Raw genomic sequence first — 25,112 nt, 5'->3', positions numbered from 1 at the left:
AAATATGTTATTCTCCATGTGAGTTAGGAGGAAAGGCTGTCACAGCCAATTCTGACTGGATGGTTTAGCTACTTTTTGAGTTCTCCTTATGAACTTAAAATATAATTCTGGTTCTAAAGTGGACACTGTGCAGAGCATCTAATCTGACTCTTATAACTCAAACATGGAGGCTTAGTAATAGTTCTAGGATATTTAAATTTGTCCTCATCATCAGGACAAGCAAATCATGCTGTGCTGGAAGAGACAAAGAAAACCTAGATAAGAAAACGAACTGCCTATTGGTGCCTAAGCTTAGGATATGACCAGGGCACAAATCTCAGGTTAAGGCAAAGCCCTCTAGGACTTTTCCAAAAGTGACAGTTCCCCAGATGGCTGGGCTTCCGATTCGGAAGCTGAGGATGAGAGGCTCAAAATTTAGTTTTCGACAGAGCTCTTTCGGAGCTTCCTGTACCATCCTAGCATTTCTGCTTTAGACAGGTGTTTGGGAAACAGAGCAATACCTTGATGTAGTAGCGGATGAGGATCCTTCGGAGGTCAAACACCTGCAGCATGGTGGCCGCGTTGTTGTCCAGGATGCTGTAGCCCTCCAGGATGTACTGGGTCCGCGTGATTTCCCAGGTGAGCCAGCGGAGGTGAAAGGCAGCATTGCAGGACAGCAGGTGGGGCAAGTGGCCTGGTTTGCAGCAGCAGCAGCCTCTGTCATCCTCATCGCCCTCCATGATGGCTTCCACCTCCCTCTGCTGGCAGTAGGTTCCTGGCCGAGCACAAACATGAAGGAAGTTTGATGAGAACGCATGCTAGAATGTTCGCTTCAATGGATTTCCCCATGGCTTCATCAGAAGGGAAGAGGCTGAAGGGAGTTGAGGAATCAGGAAATTTGTTTATTCTCAAATAAGTCCCCCAAAGAAGTCATAATTCTCATAATCATGAACTCTCTTATTCACGCACATTCATTCTGAGTCTTTGTAGAAAATATATTTAAACCATTTAAAAATGTTTATGGAGCTATGAGCTAAATGTCAACACAGAAGAACATCATTTCAGTGGGAGGCAGTAGTTGACAAACAGGTTTTGAAAACGGTAGTACATACTAGCTACTTGACTTTAGTCCATTTATTTAACTGGTGCAAGCTTGTTTCCTCATCTGTAAAATAGGCTATTATAAAGATGAAATCAAATGGCATATGCAAAGTGATTAGTCACCACACAAAAATGGTAGTTGTTCCTATTATTTTTACTAGATTGTGAGCTCCCTAAGGGCAATGCCTGGCAGGTAGAAATTCAGTAAACACACAAACAAATAAATAAATTGATGAGCTAGTGAATAATTTATTCACCAAATATTGAGTGTACCCAATGCACTGTGAATATAGTAATGAAAAAAATATATAAAATCCCTGTCCTTGTATAGCTTATCAGTTTAAGCTAAAGAAGACAGGCAAAAAAATAATAAAGCAAAAAAAGGACTGGAATGACAGGGTGGGAATAACTATTTTAAATAGGGGGTCAGAGAAGGCCTCCCTGGGATGTCTGAGTAGAGAGCTGAAGGAGGTCGGGGGGAACTCAGCGCAGATAACTGAGAGAAGGGTTTTACAGGCAGACAGAAGATCATATCCAAGGCCTTGGGGTGGGAACATACTTATTATATGTTCCAGAGCAGCAAGAAAGTCTATAGTAGAGGGCACAAGTGGGAAAGCAGTAAATGAAGCAGAGAGATAGCTAGGGGCAGATCCTACTTAGAATGAGTTAGAGGAACAGTTGGATGGCTTTAGCTTAAAAGAAATGTAGTCTGACTTATGTCTTAGGAGGACCGCTCTGGCTTGCTGCCCAGAGAAAGGACTGTCGAGGGAACAAGAGTGGGAGCCAGGGCATCAGTTGTGAAGCTGTTAGTTAACCCAGATGGGAGAGAATGATGACTTGGTCCTGGGTGGTTGGAGGAAGTGGTGAGAAATGATAAGATTCTGGATATATCTGAAAGCAGTCTGATGAGATTTGTTAACGAATTTAGACATGGGATATTGAAAAGATGAGAAAAAAATGATGCTCAGGTTTCTGTCCTGAGCAGGATGAAGAATGAAATTACTATTTACAGAGGAGAGGAAGATTGCAGGAGGACCAGCCTTTGGGTAGGAGTGAAGGGAAGATCAGGGATTTACGTTTACATATGTTAAGTTTTAAGTGCCTAATATATAAAAATGGAGATGTCAGGGAGGCAGCTGAATTAAGGAATCTGGAGCTCAGGGGACAAGTCCTGGCTAGAGATTTATAAAATCTAGGAGAATTATTAGCAGTAGGGGCTATTTCAAATCACCTATATGCTAGCAAGAAAGTGTACAGAGAGCATGGAGAAGAGGTCTGAGAAGTAAACTCTAAGCATTCCAACATTTAAAAGTTGGACAGGTGAAGAGATCCCAATAAAGTGATAGAACAGAAATGGCAAGTGAGTTAGAAAGAAAACCAGGAAGTCCCAAAAGACAAGTGAAAAAAGAGTTTAAAGGAAGAGGGAACATCAGTTCCATCAAATGATGCTTACAGGTCAAATTACATGAAGAATTAACTGTTAGATTTGGCAGTATGGAGGTGTATGGTGATCTTTGCAAGACAGGTTGTAGGGGAATGGTGGGGGAGGGGTAGTCTCATGAGAGTGAATTCAAGAAATAACGGGAGGGGAAGAAGCAGAGACGGTGAATGTAGGCAACAATTTCTAGAAGTTTAAAAAATCTTTTTGACTTTATTATCTTTCTTGGCACCTTATTGCACAGGCTATGATCTCCTGTATGCTGCTGAGTAGAAGTGGTGAAAGTTGGCATTCTTGATTTTTCCAAAGAAGCATCATTTAGTTTCATTAATTTTCCTCTATTGTTTCTCTATTTTCTAGAGAAACCATAGACATCCAACTCTTATCTTTAAAATTTTCTTCCTTTTACTTGCTTTGGATTTACCATCATCAGTTTTTTCTAGTACAAGGTGAAAACTTATGTCAGGGGTCACTAACTTTTTTCTGTAAAGGGCCAGAGAGTAAATATTTTAAGCTTTGTGGGCCACATATGGTCTCCGTTGCAGCTGCCTCTCTTCCTCCTCCTGCTTCTCTTTCTCTTCCCCTTCCCTTCTTCCTTTAAAAAATGTAAAAGCCATTGTAAGCTCATGAACCCTAGTTTGCCAAACCCTGGCTCACATCTCGATTTTAAACCTTTCTTCTTTGCTAATATAAACGTTTACAGCTGTACATTTCTCTCAATACATTGCTTCAGTTACATCCCACGTGTTTTTTTTATATGCTGTGTCTTGTTTTCATTCAATTCAGTTATTTCATGATTGACTTAGTTATTTCTTTTTTGACTCACGAGTTTAGAAGCGTGTTGCTTATTTTCCAAATATTGGGGAATTTTTATGATGCAAATTTTTGTAAGTTTCAATTTTAATTCCAGTGTTACTGGAGAATGAACACTTATTATTTCCATCTCTTGAAATTTATTGAGTGTTATTTGATGGCTTAGCACATGGCCTATTTAGGTGAATGTTTCAAGTGCTCTTGAAAATATCTGTATTCTGCTGTTGCTACGTGAAGTGTTCCATAAATGTCAATTAGTTTCAAAAGATTGACAGTATCATTCAAATATTCTAGATGCTAATATTTTTGTGTGCATTTTCTATCATTTACTGAAGGTATAGTGTTGATGTGTTCAACGATAGTTGTAGATTTTTCTGTTTTTACTTTTAATTCAGTCAGTTTTTGCTTCTTGTAGTTCTATTACTAGGTATATGAACATTTAGGACTGTTATGTCTTCTTGATGAATTAACTCTTCAATTATTATGAAATATCTTTCTTTAATGTGGTGATACACCTCATCTTGAAGTCTGATATTAATAAAGCTAATCCAGGTTTCCTATAGTTAGTGTTCGTAAGGAATATAATTTTCTATCTTTTTATTTTTAAATAGCACAAAGCAAAATAGGTGTGAGGGTTCCTAAGACTCTCCAGATCTTTATAGTTAAAACATCTCTTGTAAACAGCATGTAGTTAGGACTTTGCTTTTTTATCTAGTTTGATGATCTCCAATTTTTAATTATAGCAATTAATCCATTTACACGTAATGTGGTTATTTATATGACTGAGTGAAAGTTTACTATTTTCTTTTTTTTTTTAAAGTACTCAAATGTCAACTTTATTGTTTCTATATAAACACCTTTTTGTACTGAAAACTGTAAAAATAAGTTTGCTGTGATTGCAATCCAAATTTTTGAAAGCCAGAAAATCTAGCTATTATGCTATAGCCAAACTACCTAATGCTTTCTTTATCCACAAGTAACTTTGCTTCAGTTTCTCGATGTTGGGTTTCATCTCACTGACTTTGGGCTTCTAAGACACATGGGAATACTTATATCATCTCTGGGTCAAATCAAACAGTAGAGCTAAAGTTATTCACATACATTCAAATTACACAGATCCCTTACAAATTACTAGTATCATAGTAGGAAGAAAAAGATACAAGAAGAAAAACACATCCTAGAACTCATTAATATTATTGGTGTATAGTCTATACTAGCATAGCGTACCTTTCACAACCTGCTATATAAAATTACCAGCAAGAAGAAAAAGGTGCAAGAATAAGTTTTATGGCTGAAGTGGCTTGGTGTCATAATTCCCTATTCTAGCATTCTCAGAAGGATCCCATCCATTGGACACGCAGAAACTGCAGGGACATTTGAATGGTCTTGATTCCTTCCTAACTCCCTTAAGCCCAGTGTTTGTCAGTATTCTTTCATGCGTACAAACTCTGCCGAGTAACATGTATCTGAATCTTGCCATCCTTTCTCTCTGCACAGACAGCAATGTTCTTAATCCTCCCCTCCTGTAAAGCAAGTCATCTCTGGTTTCCCTGAGGATTGCTGCTCTTGCTCAATGGAGTGAATCTTCTGGTAGAGGGGAAGGGGATTCATTACTAGTGTTGATAGTCAAGTTACTAAGGTTCTTTATCAACATCTCGGAGCAGATTTCAGAGGCCCCTGAATCGTCCCGAGAATTTTCTTCGGTCAGCATTTGTGGCTCCGGGATGGAGGATGGATTAAACTGCTGTGATGGGTCCATCTGCGTCTTGAACAACACTAAGCTTCTCCTGGATCTTTGAAACCAAGCAGAAACTGATGACTGACCCTCAAATTGCTACAAGGTAGCCCGGAAAGAGGCTGAAAACCAGAGCTCCAACGAATGGTCAAAGAACTGATGTAAAATATAGGACCGGCTTCCTCTTAAAATACAGATAAGCCAGTCTTCCAGGATATTTGAATGTTAATGATCCAATGATTAGAGGATTAAGGGATCCGAATGATTAAAGGTTAATGGGCGTAGTTTAGACTAGTAGGGTAGTTCTTCATCTGCTTTGCATTAAAACAATATGTCCTATGTCATAGCTGCTAGAAAAATTTATAAAACGCCTCTCTTTTGTTGTGAAAGTCTACTATTTTCCTATTTGTTTTTATTTTTCCAACTTTTAAAATTTGTATTCTTTCCAGTCTTTTTTTTTTTTTTTTTTTTTTTTTTTGAGATGGAGTCTCGCTCTGTCACCCAGGCTGGAGTGCAATGGTGAGATCTTGGCTCACAGCAACCTCTGCTTCCCAGGTTCAAGCCATTCTCCTGCCTCAGCCTCCCGAGTAGCTGGGATTACAGGCGCCCACCACCAGACCTAGCTAATTTTTCATATTTTTAGTAGAGATGGGGTTTCACCCTATTGGCCAGGCTGGTCTTGAACTCCTGACCTCATGATCCACCCGCCTGGGCCTCCCAAAGTGCTGGGATTACAGGTGTGAGCCACCACACCCGGCCCGGTCATTATTTTTTAATTGAGCAACTTTGGGCATTTTATTTTTTATTCTCAGTCAGTTTTTTAGCCATACCTCTTTTATTTTTTGCAGCTTCTCTAAGGGTTATGTGTTTTTTCTTATCACAAAGTATTGGTTAATGTAATTTTTCAGTTTTATAATTGTTTATGATAGTAAGAATATTTCAGTACTGGTTATTCAGTCATGGCCAAAAGAATGTCTTTGAATCTTTCTACATGTCTTTGGAGACTTAATTGAAACACAAAACATTTCGCTTCACCCACTCCCACCCCTATTCATTATTCACTTTTTCTGGGATCTCATATCATTATTCACAGTGTCTGGTAATTAGTAGGTGCTAACAAAGTTGTTGATGCAGTGATTGAATGGACAAATAAAACAGTTCTTCTCCAGATCTCTGTCTGAACAGGCACCAGTTGAGGAACTCCACAGCAGTATATTGTATTACCTTACATATGGTGGCAGATAAAGAAAGGCTATGTTTAGACCAAGCCTCTATATAGAACCCACGAGTAAGATGACTATAATATGCCAGAGATGGAAAACTACAACCTTCAAATCATAATGCACATTCAGAGCTATTAGGATAGCAGTCTATGAAATAGGAGTCCAGGTCAGGAAGGGGAAAAGCCAAGCAGGCTGCATACATAAAAAGGGAGACAGTTAAAGCCTGATCCCAAATCTTTGGACTCCATTTGTCTTTCTGCCAGACCTCCTCGCTTTGGCTCTTGGCTGAAAGCATTCTTTTTTTTTTTTTTTTAAACATTTCAAGGGTCTCTTAACTCATTCTACGATACAAAGCGTTTCTTCCCTCTGGTGAAGATGTATGGAAATGCATACTGGACTATAAACAGTGGGGCATCCAGAGAGTAATGACCACCATAACCTGACCGCTCTGCACACTGGGACTCTTGGACTGCAGACCCTAGGCTCCGGGGGGGTGGGGTCTCAATCTGCCACAGTGACACACTAACACTGGCTTGCTATACATTAATAACAATTTAGGAAGAAATTATCTTCCAGTGGAGGAAATAAGACCGTTTTCTTTCTGTCTTTTCTTTTTCTTTTTTTTTTTTGAGATGGAGTTTCACTCTTGTTGCCCAGGCTGGAATGCAATGGCGCAATCTTGGCTCACTGCAACCTCCACCTCCCGGGTTCAAGCAATTCTGCCTCAGCCTCCCAAGTAGCTGGGATTACAGGCATGCACTGCCACGCCTGGCTAATTTTGTATTTTTGGTAGAGACGGGGGTTTCTACTAAACCTCTGCACTGGTCAGGCTGGTCTTGAACCCCCAATCTCAGGTGATCCGCCCACCTTGGCCTCCCAAAGTGCTGGGATTACAGGCGTGAGCCACCACGCCCAGCCGACAGTTTTCAGAAATATATTACCCAAGGAAAAAGCATAAAGGAGGATTTTCACTTGAAGAAATTAGCAAAACTGGTTTAACAGCAGACCTCAAAAATGTGCATTCCAATTTTCCCCTTCCTTATTCTTCTATCCGGTTCTACCATTTATCACATTGAGCTGAAAGCCAGGGCTTTTTTTTTCCCCCTTTTCATTAAACTGGGAGGGCTGGTTACATGAGTATGTGTGTGGGTCTGTGGTCTGTGTATACATGCACATGTGTGTGTCTGTGTGTATGTGAGAAGATAGAGAAATCGAATTTCTTTTTTTTTTTTTTTTTTTTTTGAGACGGAGTCTCGCTCTGTCACCCAGGCGGGAGTGCAGTAGCCGGATCTCAGCTCACTGCAAGCTCCGCCTCCCGGGTTCCCGCCATTCTCCTGCCTCAGCCTCCCGAGTAGCTGGGACTACAGGCGCCGCCACCGCGCCCAGCTAGTTTTTTTGTATTTTTTTTAGTAGAGACGGGGTTTCACCGTGTTAGCCAGGATGGTCTCGATCTCCTGACCTCGTGATCCACCCGTCTCGGCCTCCCAAAGTGCTGGGATTACAGGCGTGAGCCACCGTGCCCGGCCGAGAATTCGAATTTCTAACCATCTGAGTGAAATAGCACAGTAGACTATGAGGAACATGTGGGTGTCTCTACATTGGTGAAAGGGCAGTTGAGGAAACAGTTTGCCATGAAGGATGGCTTAGACTTGACAGATACATCATAGCTGCCAACAGTTGAAAAGCTTGGTTCAGGTGAGTCTTGGATAATCTGCTCTTAGGAGTGAAAGAGTCACACTCAAGATCATATTAAAAAAAGAATATGAAAATAATAAAACCCAGTAATTTTGGAAAATGCACTAATTGTGTTGTCCAAATGTAAATGAAGGTCCATATTCTCAGGAAGACTCAGAAGGTTTGAAGCATATTCCCTCCAGAGGAAATGCTGAAGGTCAACCTGCCCACACAATGTGACCTTTTGCAGTCCTGGCAGAGATGAATGTCAAGCTGGCAAGGCTGTCTCTGTCTGGTATTTCCATCGAAACTGACTCTTGGCACCTTTAATTGTGGCTGTGTTTGCATTGTCACACCTTTGTCACACCTACCAATGCCAAGCCCAGACAGACTTATTTATTCCCACCTAATCTCAAGAAGGAATAAACTTAATCTAAAAGGTATACATAGTATGAAAGCAAGTGAAGAAATTTAAGTGCAAATCAGAGGTAAGACAAATACAAATACAGAAACAATGTCAAGGGTCCTAATTGCATTCTAGGATACCCAGTACATTTACTAATAGTGATCCACAGATTTCACTCCGGGCTTTCCAGAAGCCAATGTAGAAAGAAAACACAAATGGTTTCTTGTGTCTTTAAGGCAAAAACAAACTAATTCCTTGGAAGGATCATAGCTATTTCTGGCAGACACCAGAGAGATGATATCCCCAGGATCCTCATAAAGAGGACATTGTGCAATATGGTGAACAACATCCTTAATAACATTGCACAATAAGTGCAAGCACAAGGTTTGCCAGGCTGTTTTAATATTTCACAGTGCAGGATGCTAGAATATGGTCGAAGTGCAATAAAGCAAAAGCATTTCTATAGGTAGTCAAAACAAGTCAGCCTTACATATGGGGCTCTCCAGAGGCCTGGCATCATCCAAGAGTAGATTCTAGAAACTCTTGAGGATTGGGAGAACTGGATACCTTTCAGGAAATCCTTGAGATGCATAATTTCTGCAATGGACTGAATGTTTGTGTCTCACCCAAATTAATGTATTGAAACCCTACCCTCCAAGGTGATAGTATTAAAAGGTAGGGCCGGCTGGGTGCAGTGGCTCACATCTGTAATCCCAGCACTTTGGGAGGCTGATGCAGGTGGATTATGAGGTCAAGAGATTAAGACCATCCTGGCCAACATGGTGAACTCCATCTTCACTAAAAATACAAAAATTAGCCAGGTGTGGTGGCAGGCACCTGTAGTATCAGCTTCTTGTGAGGCTTGAGGCAGGAGAATCGCTTGAACCTGGGAAGCGGAGGTTGCAATGAGCCGAGATCGTGCCACTGCCCTCCAGCCTGGCAACAGAGCGAGGATCCGTCCCAAAAACAAACAAACAAACAAACAAACAAACAAACAAGAAGTTGGGGCCTTTGGGAAGTGATTGGGTTATGAGGGTGGGGCCCTCATGAATAAGAGTAGTGCCCTCAGGAGAATAGACATGAGAGAGCTTGCTCTCTCTCTGCTATGTGAGGACATTGCAGAAAGATGGCTGTCTGCAAACCAGGAAATGGGCCCTCACCAGTCACTAGATCTGCTGGCACCCGATCTTGGACTTCCCAGCCTCCAGAACTGTGAGAAATAAATGTTTGTTGTCTAAGCCGCCCAGTCTATGGTATAGTTGATGCAGCAGCCTGAACTAAGACAATTTCTCTCCATCTAGTTTTGACAACTCTTATGTATCGAGTTGCAGTGAATTTTAACATATTCTCTCTGAGAGGCACAGGATTGTTGCTAACTTGTGTGGCTGGCAGACACACCTGCCAAGATGGAGGCAAGGTTGGCATTCTCTTGGGAAAGTTGGGAACCGAAGAATGGTTGCCTGAACAGAAGGTCCAGCAACCAAAAATCAAACCAAAATATTCCCTTCTCTTACGTCCCAAAAGGCCTCATGAGAGGTACCTTCCTGGCTGGGAGGCCTGAGCCAGAGGACAGGATCCATAAAGAGTGGGAGAGTGGAAGGAAAGTTAGAGTTAGATCAAACTGGAGACATTTGAACCTAATTCTGTAAGTAACAGGCAGGTAAAAGAGATTTTCAAGTCCCAAGGAAACATGAGGAAAGCTGTACTTAAGAAAATTCCCCTGAAGCTTCTGGGATTAAGAGGAACAGACCAGTGATGGGGAAACCAGCCACCCACAGTCTCATTTCAGGAATAAAGTGATAGGGACCAGAACTAAGGTGCAGGCTGTTTACCAAGAGATAAGAGGAAACATGTAGATAATGGGACTTCGAAGGGACATTAAACATGGTCCCCTGCACCAGAAAAGCTGCTTTGAAAGAAAAGGTTGGGATGATTTACAACCTTCCAGTGAGAACATTGCGATTAAAGCCGAAATGCACAACACATTTTCAAGATTGGGCTTCTTGGTCCTTCAATTTCCCTTCTTAACTGATATGAGTACTTTGAGAAACAAATACGAGTTTTTGTTCCCAAAAATCAAATTGGATTCTACAAAAAGGAATCTAACTGGATTCATAAAAAAATCCAAAATTTCATCAATATGATTACATTTAAAACATTGTAAATGTTTAAAAATATGCTGAATATTTATTTTAGCTGAGTTTTAAAAGGATCATTGCCTTCATTAGCCATTGCAGCATGCCAGGCACTGGGCTGGTGTTCTGCATATACCTAGCAGTGAGGTGACCACAGAGGATGTTAGACAAGGGACAAAGCTCAAACCACCCATAGAGCACAATCAGACCCTAACTCACAAAGTGGACATTCTTAGACATAGGTAGAGCTTAGCCCGTGCTTTTCAAACTACAGATGGGACTTATAGGCACAAACGTTGGGATACTTATGTTGGATTATTAGAAAATGTATTTCCTTTTGTGGTCACATAAGGTTATTCCTGAATTGATCGGGGCTACAAAAAGGAGGAGACCATCAGATATGGCCATTGCTGAGCTCTGAGCAGTTCACTTCCACAGCCCTGAGTGCACATTACAGGCTGGGAACACAAGATGTGTGAGACAGGGCTCAGTCCCAGCGAGGTTCCTTGATAGCCCCTTCTAATATCCTCCTGCATGTACAGTGGTAGAGATATTAACAGGACAAGGGCCCCCGTAACATTTTTCTTAAAGCTAGAATTCTAAATTTATATTGCCTCTTGTCAGCTGGTTACATCAAGGGCTGCTTTGTGACCAAATGAAATAATGTCAAAAAAAGACTTTAAAACATTTTTGAATGATTGTCATTTTTAAGAAGGTCACAGTGGGATTCCCACCGCCCTCCCTCCCTGCCCCATAAACTTCTCCTGCAGTTTCCATGTCATGGCAGGGAGGAACTTTCTCAGCTCCTCTTCTACCCACACTCATTTTCCAGGGACAGAATCCTAGAACATAAGCTTGAAGGAACATTCAGGTCATCTATTCCCATCCACCTGCTCTTAGAGGACATCTCTGTATTTGTTAGACCTCACTATATTTAATTTGTGGAAAGAAAGAATTGTAAGAATTTTATATTTCAGGCTGGGCATGGTGGCTCATGCCTGTAATCTCAGCACTTTGGAAGGCTAAGGTGGGTGGATCACTTGAGGTCAGGATTTCAAGACCAGCCTGGCTAACATGGTGAAACTCCGTCTCTACTAAAAATACAAAAATTACCTAGGCGTGGTGGTGTACACCTGTATTCCCAGCTACTTGGGAGGCTGAGGCAGGAGAATCACTGGAACCCAGGAGGCAGAGGTTGCAGAGAGTTGAGATCGCACCACTGCACTCCAGCTTGGGCAACAGAGCAAGACTCCGTCTCAAATGAAAAAAAAAAAAAAGAATTTTATATTTCAAGGAGCCTCCTTTAAGGTCGCGCAATAGAAACAAAATTCATGTAGAAATTTTCTAGGTCTTAAAATATTTATTTTTCTATCCATTGGATTATAGTTGCAAACTTAAAATTTCTTATTCCAGTTTTAAATACTAGAATTTCTAATAAATCAGCCCCTAGGGAGAGGTAAAAATGATTTTATTTACTCAACAAAGTAAATCAAGGGACAATCCTCTCAACTGCTGTTTAATTCTGATTCTGACGAATAGGGCTTCCCTGCCATAGCAAAGACTCACTTTTTGGAGGTTTCAGCTTCCCTGAAACCACCAGGGCCAGACACAGAAAGACTGAGTCTCTCTCTTTGGGAGACACTGTATGAGCCATGACTACTGCCATCATTACCATCACTAAGAAGCTGTCCTGGACACTTCCTATTCCCTAAGTGTTACACATTCACTTGGTAATCAATTCTGTTTAGATTAATCCAATCTTAAAGACAGGGAAACAGAGTGCTAATAGTATAGTTACATGACTAAGGCCACAGACAAGAACCAAAACAACGAATAGGATCAGCTTGTTGAGCCACTGAATGAGTTCAGTTCTTTACTACCTTAGTGGCAACTTCTCCCCTAGTTCCAGTTTCTAGTCCTTCAGCAACACTGGACCTGTGTGTCTTTTAAATTTTATTTTATATTTTGTACAGACAGGGTCAGCCTCTGTCACCCAGGTTGGAGTGCACAGGTGCAATCATAGCTCACTGTATCCTCAAACTCCTGGGTTAAAGTCATTCTCCCACCTCAGCCTCTGGAGTAGCTGGGACCTCAGGCAGGCACAACCACACCTACCTAATTAATTTTCTTTTTCTTTTCTTTTCTTTTTTCTTTTCTTTTTTTTTACAGATGGGGTCTCACTATGTTGCCCAGGCTGGTCTCAAACACCTGGCCTCATATAATCCTCCTTGGATTACAGACATGCACCACCGTGCCTGGCTTTCAGTGTCTTTTAAATGTGATACTGGGAACCTAGAAGTGTATTGGCCCAGTATGCAATAGAGAAAAAAGACAAAAGTAGGTTTGAATAATTTATAACTTGTTTGATTTTGTGAGCCTAGCACAGATTTTACATTGTAACAATTTTACATCCCAAGGAACTTCATATTCTTTAAGATCTGCCCATACGAATAAAATTTGTTCTGTGACCTGTCTGGCAAGCTAGATTTTAAATGTTTAAATTTAAACCTTTAAATGAAACAGCACTGGTTTTTCACAGAATTTCTATTTCACAACACTATGTATTTATGTGACACTTATCAATTTAAAAAGGAATGCTTCAGAGTATCTTATCTGATGTACACATCAACCTGGCTATGCAGACATAATTTCCAGGGCGCTGATTCTCAAAAGAGACTCGTCTTGTGGAAGGGTCTGCTCTTTTGAATTTAAAATCAGTATTCTTCTTTTATCACACACTGTCTAATGAGGCTTGACAAATTACAAGCCAAGGTTTCCTGAATTTATTTATTTTCAACCAGCTCATGGGAGAAAACGAAATTAACCAAATCACTAAGTACACATTGTAACTCACACTGGGCAGTTTAGAAGCATAAGAATAAGAAACTTTGAAATAGATGATAGTTATCTCTGTGAGTGATATGATTTCCCACTACTCCTGCCCCGTTTAAAGATGTGAAAACTAATGCACCCAACTCTACTCAGAAGAGTCCTTAGAATAAATATTCTAATTAAAGAATATTTAATTCAAAGTTGTATTATTTTCTTTTTCTCCCGTGAATTTATTTTTGAGTGCTGAATGTTAAGATATGCAGACCCTGTTCACGTTCAGCAAGAAGCCCTCTTTCTTCCCAGTTTCGCTATCTAGACAAACAGGACTTTGTCTCTCCTATTAACAGGTCACACAATTTGCAATGAAGAAAAATACGTGGTCAGGGATTCTGAATGGATAACTCATTATTGTATGGGCAAGTTTGGAACCAAGGGATTTGACAGATTACTCAATTTATACAGACCTAAGAACTAAGCATTTGCTAATGACCTGAATGTTGTCATAGAGCAGAGAAAATTCTAGATAACTCCAAGATTAGTGGGAACGCTATCTCTCTGTATGGATTAGCCAGCTAAGATAAAGGTTTGGGTTGGATTTGCTTTAGATAAGATTCAGTTACACAGATATTTTTAAATGTCCCCACAGGCCAGTGATTATGGGGTGTTAGCCAAACTATGAGATGGCTGATAACATTTCACACAGACAGAAACATAAATCCTATTTTTTGATATTTTCCAGACGTGGTGGTAATGTGTAGCTACATCCTGATAATTGTGCCTTTTGCTTTCAATGTTCATTCTACAAGAGCCATCTAGGTTTCATGACTTTAATTAAGTCTTGCAGAATGAACATTGAAAGCAAAATTGCTAAGACAGCCCATAATTCAAACAGCTGAGCTGCTAGAAGTGACCTACAAAGGTGCTACCACAATAGCCTTTAAGAATGAATTCTGGTAAAACCAACTTTTATTTGTTTAATTTCAACAACCAAAAATACTTTCTAAAATGGTTAATCATTTTTTTCTTTCATATTCTCTCCTTATTTAACCCACCTTCCTCCCTCTGTTCCTTCCCTCTCAAGCACCGGAGTCTACTGTACAGGCCGTGGACTTTGGGGTCAGTCACATCTAGGTGTTCATGCTCCTCTACCACTGGGGACTGTGTGGCCGTGGGCACCTTACTTAAATTCATTCGCTCAGATTTCTCATGTTGACAGTTGGGTAATAGCACCTACTTACTTTATAGAGCTGTTATAAGGAATATTTTGATAATACAAGTAAAGAACCTAATATGGTACCTGGTATGTACTTGGTGTTCAAGAAACTTGCAACTGTCTACCTTCTCATCCAACCAATATTTACTGGGCATCCTACCATGAGCCAGTCAATGCACTGGGGAGAGTTACGTGAAAAAGCCATGAAGCCCCGGCCTTTGAAGGGCTCACAGTCAATGGAGTCTGACTTAGTTAATTTTTCATAGTCCGCAGGAATAGAAAAACCTCAATGCATAAACTTTGTAAGTCTATTGAAAACAAACTGGCTTTGGTTTTCAAATTATTATTTATAATGTTGTTATCAAGAAAACATTTATTGATTGCCAACCATGTGGTCACATACCTGATACTAAGGACAAGGCCCTGACCTCAGAGATTCATGATCAACACAAACACTCAAACACAAATATAACTTTCATTACAACTTTATTTTAAATAAAAGAACAAAGTAATCTCTATTATTTTTTGTTTGAACTATTAGATGAGCAAAAACTGTATATATTTGATTGATGGAAATGTAGAAAATATATACAAATGCTGTATCACTCATCACAAGGAAATACTGAGAAATGAGTAAGTTGAGGAAATAAAGTTACACAAATAATTAAAAAGGCAAATGCCCATATAACACCATGCATTTATGGTATCATTGTTTTCTCCTGCTTTCCAAAAACTCATCTTATTAGATGACTCTTTTCTATTTCCTAACACCTACCTCCTGTAAGACGATTTCTGGAAAACAGATCTCACCATGAGAAACATGTAGCAGCCTTACACTAATGAGGATTGTGCACGCATACCTCCATGCCTAGATCAACTTCATTTCAGTCACCTCAAAGCCTTCCATGCAGATGACCCAGCCTTAGACTACAGGATCGTCTTCATCCTCCCATGAGACAAGGCTGCTTTACTGCATGCAGTTCACGTCATTTGCTATGGGAAGCCCAGGATTCCCTGAAGTCTAATTTCCTTGCCTCTCTATAGATCACATTTTCTGATCCCAACTTAACTGTTCCACCCATGCAAATCTCAAAATCCTTTCACACATGCCTCTCACCACTTGGTCAGCACTGGAAGACATCCTTGTGTTTCTCATTGATGCTCTCAGGCCATTCTGTCATCCTAATCCCATGCTCCAACTCATTGCCATCTCCTATGGCCTCTCTGGTCATTCCCACTCCTTCCATAAAGATTGTGTCTCCGGTTCAGTCACTCTCTCCACCATGCCTCCTGCCATTACTCCTGGGGATGTAAATAGCCATAGAGATGCTCTTTCCAACATCCTGGTGCCCAGTCCAATCTCTACCCCTGCAAAGATCTCATCTTCCCCTCAACCTCAGCCAGTCATTCCCAGGGTGATAACACTAGAGTTTGATTATAAAAAAATTGCTTTCCCTCTAAAGATATCAGTTTGAAACATTTTCCAGTAACCACCTCATTTTTCCAGCTCATTTCCTCTAATCTTTCAACTTCAACAATCTTTGCAGCCTTCCCAGATCCACGATTCATTGGTCCTGTTTCTTACCTCTTTCACACCCTCACTTCCCTTCATCCTCAGCTTACACTCCATGGCCAAGTATTATAATCATTGTCACAACCTTACATATTAAATACATTCTCAGCTTCATGACACTCACTTGGTTCAACCCAGTCCTGGTTAGCTCTAACTCTGCCCTTCCACGCCTACATCCACAATATTGAATGTGGCTTAGAGAAAACCACACAGTTATTAATCTTTACAGATCTCTCTTTAAAATAATGATCACTAACCTCAAGTGAGTGTTTCATGCTGCCCAGCATTTGTACTACAGGTTGAGCATTCCAAATTCAAAAATCCAAAAACTTAAATGCTCCAGAATCCAAAACCTTTTGAGCACTGACGTGATGCCACAAGTGAAAAATTCCACACCTGACCTCTTGTGATGGGAACAGTCAAAATGCGGGTGCACAGCCTACAGTTTCTTCAGTGTCCCCAAGGAGAAAAAGACCCTCTTGGCCATTTATAAAAGTCACACAGCAGAAGGCCTCCTCATCCCTAGAGGACCCACTTCTTGGTCTCTCAACTGCTTCTCATGTTTCTTCCAACCTAAATAAATAAAATGCAGTGTACATTAACCTTTTAATCAAACCCCAGCACCCTGGGTGGAGACCAGGAGCCTGCAGCTGTGTGCTGCTGCTCTTGCCTAGCAGCGGATCCAGGTATTCTGGTGATGTCACTGAGCTGCACAGGTACCCTAAACACAGCATTTATTCACGGTATTAATGGTGTGTCACTTTTTTTTTACTGTTAAGTCCTTATGTGTGAACAATTATAAGAAAATAAATGCTTATCAGTAGCACATAAAATCAGAGTCAGGAATGATGGTGATTCCAAACAACCACAGATTGCCCAATGGGTGGCTGAGATGGTGACACCTTTGCTGTCTGATGCTTCATTGTACACAAGTTTTGTTTCCTGCACAGAATTATTAAAAATCTTGCATAAGATTGTCTTCATGCTATGTATATAGGGTTTATAAGAAACATAAATATGTATGTGTTTAGACTTGGGTCCCATCCCCAAGATATTTCATTATGTATAGGCAAATATTCCAAATAAAAAAAATCCAAAATCCAAAACACTTCTGGTCCCAAGTATTTCAAATAAAGAATATTCAACTCGTATATTTCCCTATTCCCTTGATTCTTCCATTCCTATTCCATCTCTGTAACACCCGCCCCTACCTGCCTCTGTGCTGTATGTTCTCTCTTTTCTCCCACTTCTGTGGATGAATAACCATGGGTTTCAACCTCCCAGTCTCATCCCAGACCTTTGGATTCCCTCACCTGCCATTGTAGCAAGCCCTCCTCTTTCTTTTGCCTGAAATTCCTCCATTCTGTTTCTTCTTTGCAGTGGTCCTTCCGAAGCCCAGTCCTGCCACCAGCCGATAGACTAATGCTAAGGCACACTGGCCTTTCTTGTTCTAGCAGGGATCCAATAGTTGCTCAACTTCTGTGACACCAGCCATGGCCTCCAGCCATGGTATATCTCCCAAACTGGGAGATATAACAATTATATCCAATCTCCCCCCTTGGAGGGAATTATCTTCACACTGCAACAGGGAGAAGTTCAACTTTCTCCTAAATATGTCCTGTGGTGGAATTATTTTTTATCTTGTGAACTGATGAACTGTCAAAGCTGAGAAGAGACTTAGAAATCACATTGAGGCTCTAAGGAAGAAATCAAGGTTCTGATAGGCCAAGTCACTTGCAATGTTCTGTATATCCTGATAGAAAGTGGGGATTTTTCCTAACTAAAAAAAGATATGGAGTTTTCAAGGGTCTATGCAAGTGACAAAATGAATTATACACCAGTTTTTCGTGTTTAATGAACTAAATAAACACTATGATACAAATTCCAAACAAATACCCGAAAGCAGGAATGACAGAAGAAGGTGAAATGGTGAGGTGGAAGGGGAAGTCCTGGTTAAGAGACAGCCATGTGGGTTTGACTAGCTCTACCTCTAACTTGCTGTAAGCCTTGGGAAAGCCTATTCATTTCTCTGGGTTTGCTTTTCCCATTAGTTAGGTGGGAGGAAGGGATGAGACTACCCCTTCGGAGGGTACTTGTCACCATCACACTCTCTGCATTCTCTCCTTAGCCCAGAGTTCACATGCATCTCACAAGAAAACTCCCTCCAATGCCTTCTGCTTTCTGTTCGTATTCTTGATCCTTCACCTCTTCACACAGTATTTTCAAGTTGCCTGGCTCCTGCTGTTGGCAGCATGGTGATTCCTCATTCATTTTTCTCCTGTTCTCATAGAAATAAGCTAACCCATCAGCCTAGGTCACTTGACTGACTAAAGAAGAGCAGAAACGGACTCTCACTTTCCCATCTTTCTGTATCCACCTAAACAAAGGATGGTTAAATGGGATTTACGATTCAACAGATTCCATTTCTTTTGAAAACCCTTGAACTTGGTGCCCCCCTTTGGCCTTCTAACATTCATTATCTATTAATTTGACTTAGATTTAAAGCCAATGATTAATCTGTCCACTCTAGAATGTTTTCCTGACAGGCTCCCTGTTTAGGTAGATGCAAGTAATACTCCTGAACTCAAGAGCAGTAGGGGCACCACAATCCTGTTTTCTTACATTAACAAGAAAATAATTTATTTCTATTCTGGAATATATAAGCCAAAAGAATAGAATAGAAAAATGGGGCTTCCTCATTTGTATTCTTTCTTTCTTTCTCTCTTTTTTTTTGAGATGGAGTTTCGCTCTTGTTGCCCAGGCTGGAGTGCAATGGCGCGATCTCAGCTTGCTGCAACCTCCACTTCTTGGGTTCAAGTGATTCTCCTGCCTCAGCCTCCCGAGGAGCTGGGATTACAGGCGTGTGCCACCATGCCCAGCTAATTTTTGTATTTTTAGTAGAGATGGGGTTTCACCATGTTAGCCAGGCTGGTCTCGGACTCCTGACCTCAGGTGATCCACCCGCCTCAGCCTCCCAAAGTGCTGGGATTACAGGCATGAGCCACTGTGCCCATCCTATTTGTATTCTTGATATAGAATTTGTATCAAATTCATTATGGTACCAGACAACAGAAATAGGATGTGCCATGAACCTTGATCATTCTTTTGGGCTATCTGAGATCTACGCCCCTATTCTAGGTTTGGGCAATTATGTACTGCACCAGAACTAGCTAATTGTTCACCAAAGCCTTTTACTTTTTTCCTGGGTACTCAGCTAGATAACATTTCCTAGCTTCTTTTGTAGTCAAGTCAATTGTGGACAGTAGAATGTACAAGGAAATGATGTATCCCAGGTTTAGGCCAAGCTCATAACAATCTTCCATGCAATCTCCCACTTACTGCCAGCTTGGTACTGAAGTCCAAGGTGGACTTGAAAGCAATGTGCTAGGGAATAGGCGGAGCTTCTATTTGCCTGAATCCTTGGTAGTGCAGAATGAAACCATCCCCTTCCCCGACTACCTCCACTCACTGATTGGACTCTATATGAATGTATAACAGACGTCTGTTGCATCAGCCACTGAAATTTGGGGCCTAATAGTTACAGCAACTAGCATTACTTCAATTAATCTACCCATTTTGTGAGTCTCAGGGATAGGCAGTCACCACCTCCCATCAGAGAAACTGGAGAGTCAGACACTTTCTCTCCCGGGCTCCCTTCCATCTAGAGCACACACGTGAAATCTTGGCTTTGTGAATCTGTTAAACCCACATCAGACATTGACTAATGAGCTGGAGACACAAAGAAGCAAGGTTATGTGGAATGCATTCTGGAAGGGTGGTGTTCATCCAGTTTCTGGGGGCAGCTGCGCTGGCAGTAGCAGTGTCCAGTATCCAGGCTCATGGTATCAATGACATGATGCCAGTGTCTGGATTCACCTGCCAAGATGTGACTCCTTCACAGCTGTAGTGTGATTTTAGACTTGGCTCTTGTCCAATAGCTGCAAAGCCTGCTTTGCTAGCCTTTTCAGAAGTCTGTGCCCTTTGCAACATCTTCCAACAAATCCTTCTACTTAAGTTAGCTAGACTTGAGTTTTGTAGCTCATGACCAAGAACTCTTATTGACACAAATGCATCCCTTTCAGGGAGGGGAAGACAGGATACTTTCTTGGTCTACAGCCTTGGGGAGCTTGCCTCCCCTCTGGAGTGTATTTCTCATTTTCTGAAAAGAATCAGAGTCTATCCTGTGAACATTTCATGTTTCCACTAATGGCTTCAGTAGACTTCAGGAGGGAGAACAAGCCCATCTATATTTTGACTGCCTCAGGTTGGGGTGAAGTAGATTAAATTTGACCAAAATAAAGCCAGTTATTTTGGAAAACAAGAAACTGAAAAGGAAAATGGTGAAAAGAAAACTCTAAAATGTCCAAGGAGGTAAAAGAAAACAGACCTTCCCTAGGAATACTGTACTATATGTTGCAAAGAGACATAAAACAGAACAGCCATTTTAGGTTAACTGTATTCTTCCCACAATAAAAGCACGATTTAGGTTTTGTCAAGCGATGTGCTCTTTTAAAGTCCCTGTGTCCAACTACAATTGAACTGGGTTTAAAAAAAAATGTATTGTTTAAGAGTGAGTGGTATTGGGGCAGGCGAGCTGTCATTTTTTTCTCAAGACGTTGTTATGGAGCCAAAGTGACCCTTATCGCCAGGTTATATTCCTACTGTGGCTGGCAGGAACAAGGGATATCAATGAGCAATAGCAGAGATCCTCCTGGGCAGTCTTGTCTCACGTAATCTCTGCCTCTGTCTTGGGGATGGCTACATCTGTCAGTTCTGAGCCTCCTTCTGTATTTCATCTGATGAAGTTCAAGGAGTCTGGTATGTTGTAATATTGACAAATAATGCCTCCCTGTAATCATACCACTGTGCAAATGTGGCAGAGTCACTTTTTCTACCCCCAGAATCTGAGTTGTCCTTGGGAATGGCTTTAACCACCAGAATGTGGCAGAAATGACATGGTGCCTGTCTGGGAAGCTGGGCTGTAAGAGTCCTTGAAGTGTTCAGATTTCCCCTTTCCAAACCCAAACACCACCTGGCTGTGAAGATGCCTAGTCTGGCCCCTGGGAGACTGAGTGGTCCCATGGAGGAGATCCAAGGCTCCTAGTTTGGCAGCCAGCCTCTAGACCTCCCAGCCTGGCTCATCTACCTGCTGAATGAAACTGTTCAAGTGGTCCAGGTGACAGCAGCAGCAGAACCACAGGCCAACCCATGCAACAGTGGGAAATAGCACAGCATTGCTATTCTAAACCATGAAGTTTTGTGGTGGCTAGTTATGCCTCAAGATATAATTGATCTAAGATGGGACCAGAACATTTATTGTGCTAGATTAAGAAGCACTGCTTGTGTGAGGAGCTGACAGACAGAAAAAGCACTGCAAAATTCTAAAGTCTCATTAACTTGTACCCTTTAAACTCAACGATTGGTTAAGTTTGCTAAAGAAGCTAAAAATGGCACAGAACTTGTGATAGAAACTAAAACTCACATTCAACTAGGTTAGCTCTAAAAGATTTTCCCTTGAATTCCAGCAAAAACTGAAAACCTTTCATCAAAAAAGGAGCAGGGGTCGCTATTCTTATATTGGATAAAACAGACTTTAAACCAACAACGGTAAAACAGGACAAGGAAGGGTATTACATAATGATAAAGTGTTCAATTTAACAAGACTTAACTATCCTAAATATATATGCACCCAACATTGGAGCACCCAGATTCATAAAACAAGTACTTATAGAGCTACGAAAAGACTAAGACAGCCATACAATTACGGTGGAGGACTTGAACACCCCATTGGCAGCATTAGACGGATCATTGAGGCAGAAAACTAACAAAGAAATTCTGGGGCCGGGCACAGTGGCTCAAGCCTATAATCCCAGCACTTTGGGAGGCCGAGACGGGCGGATCACGAGGTCAGGAGATCGAGACCATCCTGGCTAACACGGTGAAACCCCGTCTCTACTAAAAAATACAAAAAAACTAGCCGGGCGTGATGGCGGACGCCTGTAGTCCCAGCTACTCGGGAGGCTGAGGCAGGAGAATGGTGTGAACCCGGGAGGCGGAGTTTGCAGTGAGCTGAGATCCGGCCACTGCACTCCAGCCTGGGCAACAGAGTGAGACTCTGTCTCAAAAAAAAAAAAAAAAAAAAGAAAAGAAAAGAAATTCTGGACTTAAATTTGACACTTAACCAATGGGACCTAACAGAAATCTATAGAATACTCCACCCATCAACTACAGAATATACATTCCTCTCATCTGTAAATGGAACATACTGCAAGATCAACCACATCACATGCTCAGCCATAAAGCAACTCTCAATAAATTTTAAAAAAAGGAGTAATATCATCCATACTCTTGGACCACAGTGGGATAAAAACAGAAATCAATACCAAGAAGAACTCTTAAAACCACGTACTTACATGGAAATTAAACAACTTGTTCCTGAATGACTTTTGGGTAAACAATGAAATTAAGGCAAAAATGAAAAAAAAATCCTTTTAAATTAATAAAAACAGGCTGGGCATGGTGGCTCACACCTGGAATCCCAGCACTTTGGGAGGCCAAGGCAAGCAGATCACCTGAGGTCAGGAGTTCGAGACCAGCCTGGCCAACATGGTGAAACCCTGTCTCTACCAAAAATATAAAAAATAGCTGAGTGTGGTGGCACACACCTGTAATCCCAGCTACTTGGCAGGAGAATCACTTGAACCTGGGAGGTAGATGTTGCAGTGAGCCAAGATTGTGCCACTGCACTCCAGCCTGGCCGACAGAGCGAGACTCTGTCTTATACATACATACATATGTACATACATACATACATACATACACACACACACACAATACACCAAAATCTCTGGGATGCAGCAAAAGCAGTGTTAACAGAAAAGTTCATAGTGCTAAATGCCTACCTCTAAAAGTTAGAAATATCTCAATTTAATGACGTAACATCACACCTAAAGGAACTAGAAAAACAAGAACAATCTAACCCAAAAGCTAGCAGAAGGAAGGAAATAACTGAAATCAGAGCACAACTGAACAAAATTGAGACCCCAAAATCCATACAAAGATTCAACAAAATCAAAAGTTGATTTGAAAGGATAAACAAGATTGATAGACCACTAACTAGAATAACAAAGAAAAAGAGAGATGATCCAAATAAGCACAATCAAAAATGACAAAGATGACATTACAATTGATCTTAAAAGAATACAAAAGATCTTCAGAGACTATTATGAATATCTCTATGCATACAGACGAGAACATCTAGATGAAATGGCTAAACTCCTGGAAACACACACTCTTCCAAGATTGAATCAGGAAGAAACTGAAATGCTAAACAGACCAATATTGATTTCTGAAACTGAATATGTAATAAAAAGCCTATAATCAAAAAAAGTCCTGGACCAGAGGGGTTCACAACAGAATTCTACCAGACATAAGAAGAAGATCTAGTACCAATTCTACTGAAAGTATTCCAAAAAACTGAGGAGGAGGGACTCCTCCCTAATGCATTCTATGAAGCTAGCATCACCCTGATGCCAAAACCTGGCACAAATACAACAAAAAAGAAAGTGAAGACCAATATCACTGATGAATACAGATGCAAAAATCTTTAGCAAACTACTAGTAAACCAAATCAGGCAGCACATCAGAGTTAATTCACTATGATCAAGTCTGCTTCATTCCTAGAATGCAAGGTTGGTTCAACATACACAAGTCAATATATGTGATTCATCACATAAACAGAATTTAAAACAAAAACTATATGATCATATGAATAGACATGAAAAAAAAACCTTTCCATAAAATTCAACATCCCTTCATAGTAAAGACCCTCAAGAAATGAAGGATAGAAGGAATACACCTCAAAATAATAAGACTCATCTATGACAAACAAATCGCTGGAAGCATTCCCCTTGAAACTGGAACAAGACACGGATGCCCACTCTTATCACTCCTATTCAACATAGTACTGGAAGTCCTAGCCAGAGCAGCCAGTTCAGAGAAATAAATAAAAGACATCCAAATAGAAAAAGAAGTCAAAATATCTCTCTTTACTGATCATATGATTGTATAGTCAGAGAACCCTTAAAGACTCTGCCAAAAGCCTCCTGGAATTGATAAAATAACTTCAGTAAAGTTCCAGGATACAAAATCAATGTACAAAATGTAGTAGCATTTCTACACACTAGTAACATTCAAGCTGAGAGCCAAATCAAAAACACAATCTCATTTACAATAGATACACACACAGACACACACACACACACACACACACACACAAATACCTAAGAATACATCTAACCAAAAAGGTAAAAGATCTCTACAAGAAGAACTACAAAAACACTGCTGAAAAAAATTACAGATGACACAAACAAATGGGAAAACATTCCTTGCTCATGGATTGGAAGAATCAACATAGGAGTTGAACAATGAGAACACATGGACACAGGGAGGGGAACATCACACACCGGGGCCTGTTGTGGGGTGCAGGGCTAGGGGAGGGATAGCATTAGGAGAAATACCTAATGTAGATGACGGGTTGATGGGTGCAGCAAACCACCATGGCACGTGTATACCTATGTAACAAACCTGAGCGTTCTGCACATGTATCCCAGAACTTAAAGTATAATAAAAAAAAATGACCATACAGCTATAGACTCTATTCCCATCAAACTACCAATGTCATTTTTCCCAGAGCTAGAAAAAAACTATTCTAAAATCCATATAGAACCGAAAAAAAGCCCAAGTAGCAAAAGCAATCCTAAACAAAAGGAACAAATCCAGAGGAATCAATTACCCTACTTCAAACTATACTCTAAGCCTATAGTAACCAAAACAGCATGGTACTGGTACAAAAACAGTCACATAGACCAATGGAACAGAATAGCAAACCCATAAAAAGCCACACACCTATAGCCATCTGATTTTTGACAAAGTCAACAAAAATAAGCAATGGGGAAAGGGCTCCCTATTCAATAAATGGTGCTGGGATA

General features: G+C 40.7%; 1 protein-coding gene and 1 pseudogene across 2 annotated transcripts in view; both read right to left on the bottom strand.

Moving 5' to 3' along the window:
- Window positions 1-25,112, bottom strand: part of PCNX2 (pecanex 2) — a 309,389-nt gene that overhangs the window by 44,403 nt on the left and 239,874 nt on the right. For both annotated transcript variants that reach the window (XM_028849636.2, XM_028849638.2), the window contains exon 26: window positions 501-754. In XM_028849636.2, the coding sequence (XP_028705469.2) occupies window positions 501-754 (254 nt within the window). The remainder of the gene's footprint in view (window positions 1-500; window positions 755-25,112) is intronic.
- On the bottom strand, window positions 4,506-5,193 carry LOC144340230 (developmental pluripotency-associated protein 3 pseudogene; annotated as a pseudogene).

The sequence above is a fragment of the Macaca mulatta genome, chromosome 1 (assembly GCF_049350105.2).
Source record: "Macaca mulatta isolate MMU2019108-1 chromosome 1, T2T-MMU8v2.0, whole genome shotgun sequence".
In the NCBI taxonomy this organism is placed as follows: Eukaryota; Metazoa; Chordata; class Mammalia; order Primates; family Cercopithecidae; genus Macaca; species Macaca mulatta.
This window is presented reverse-complemented; position numbering and strand designations above follow the sequence as displayed.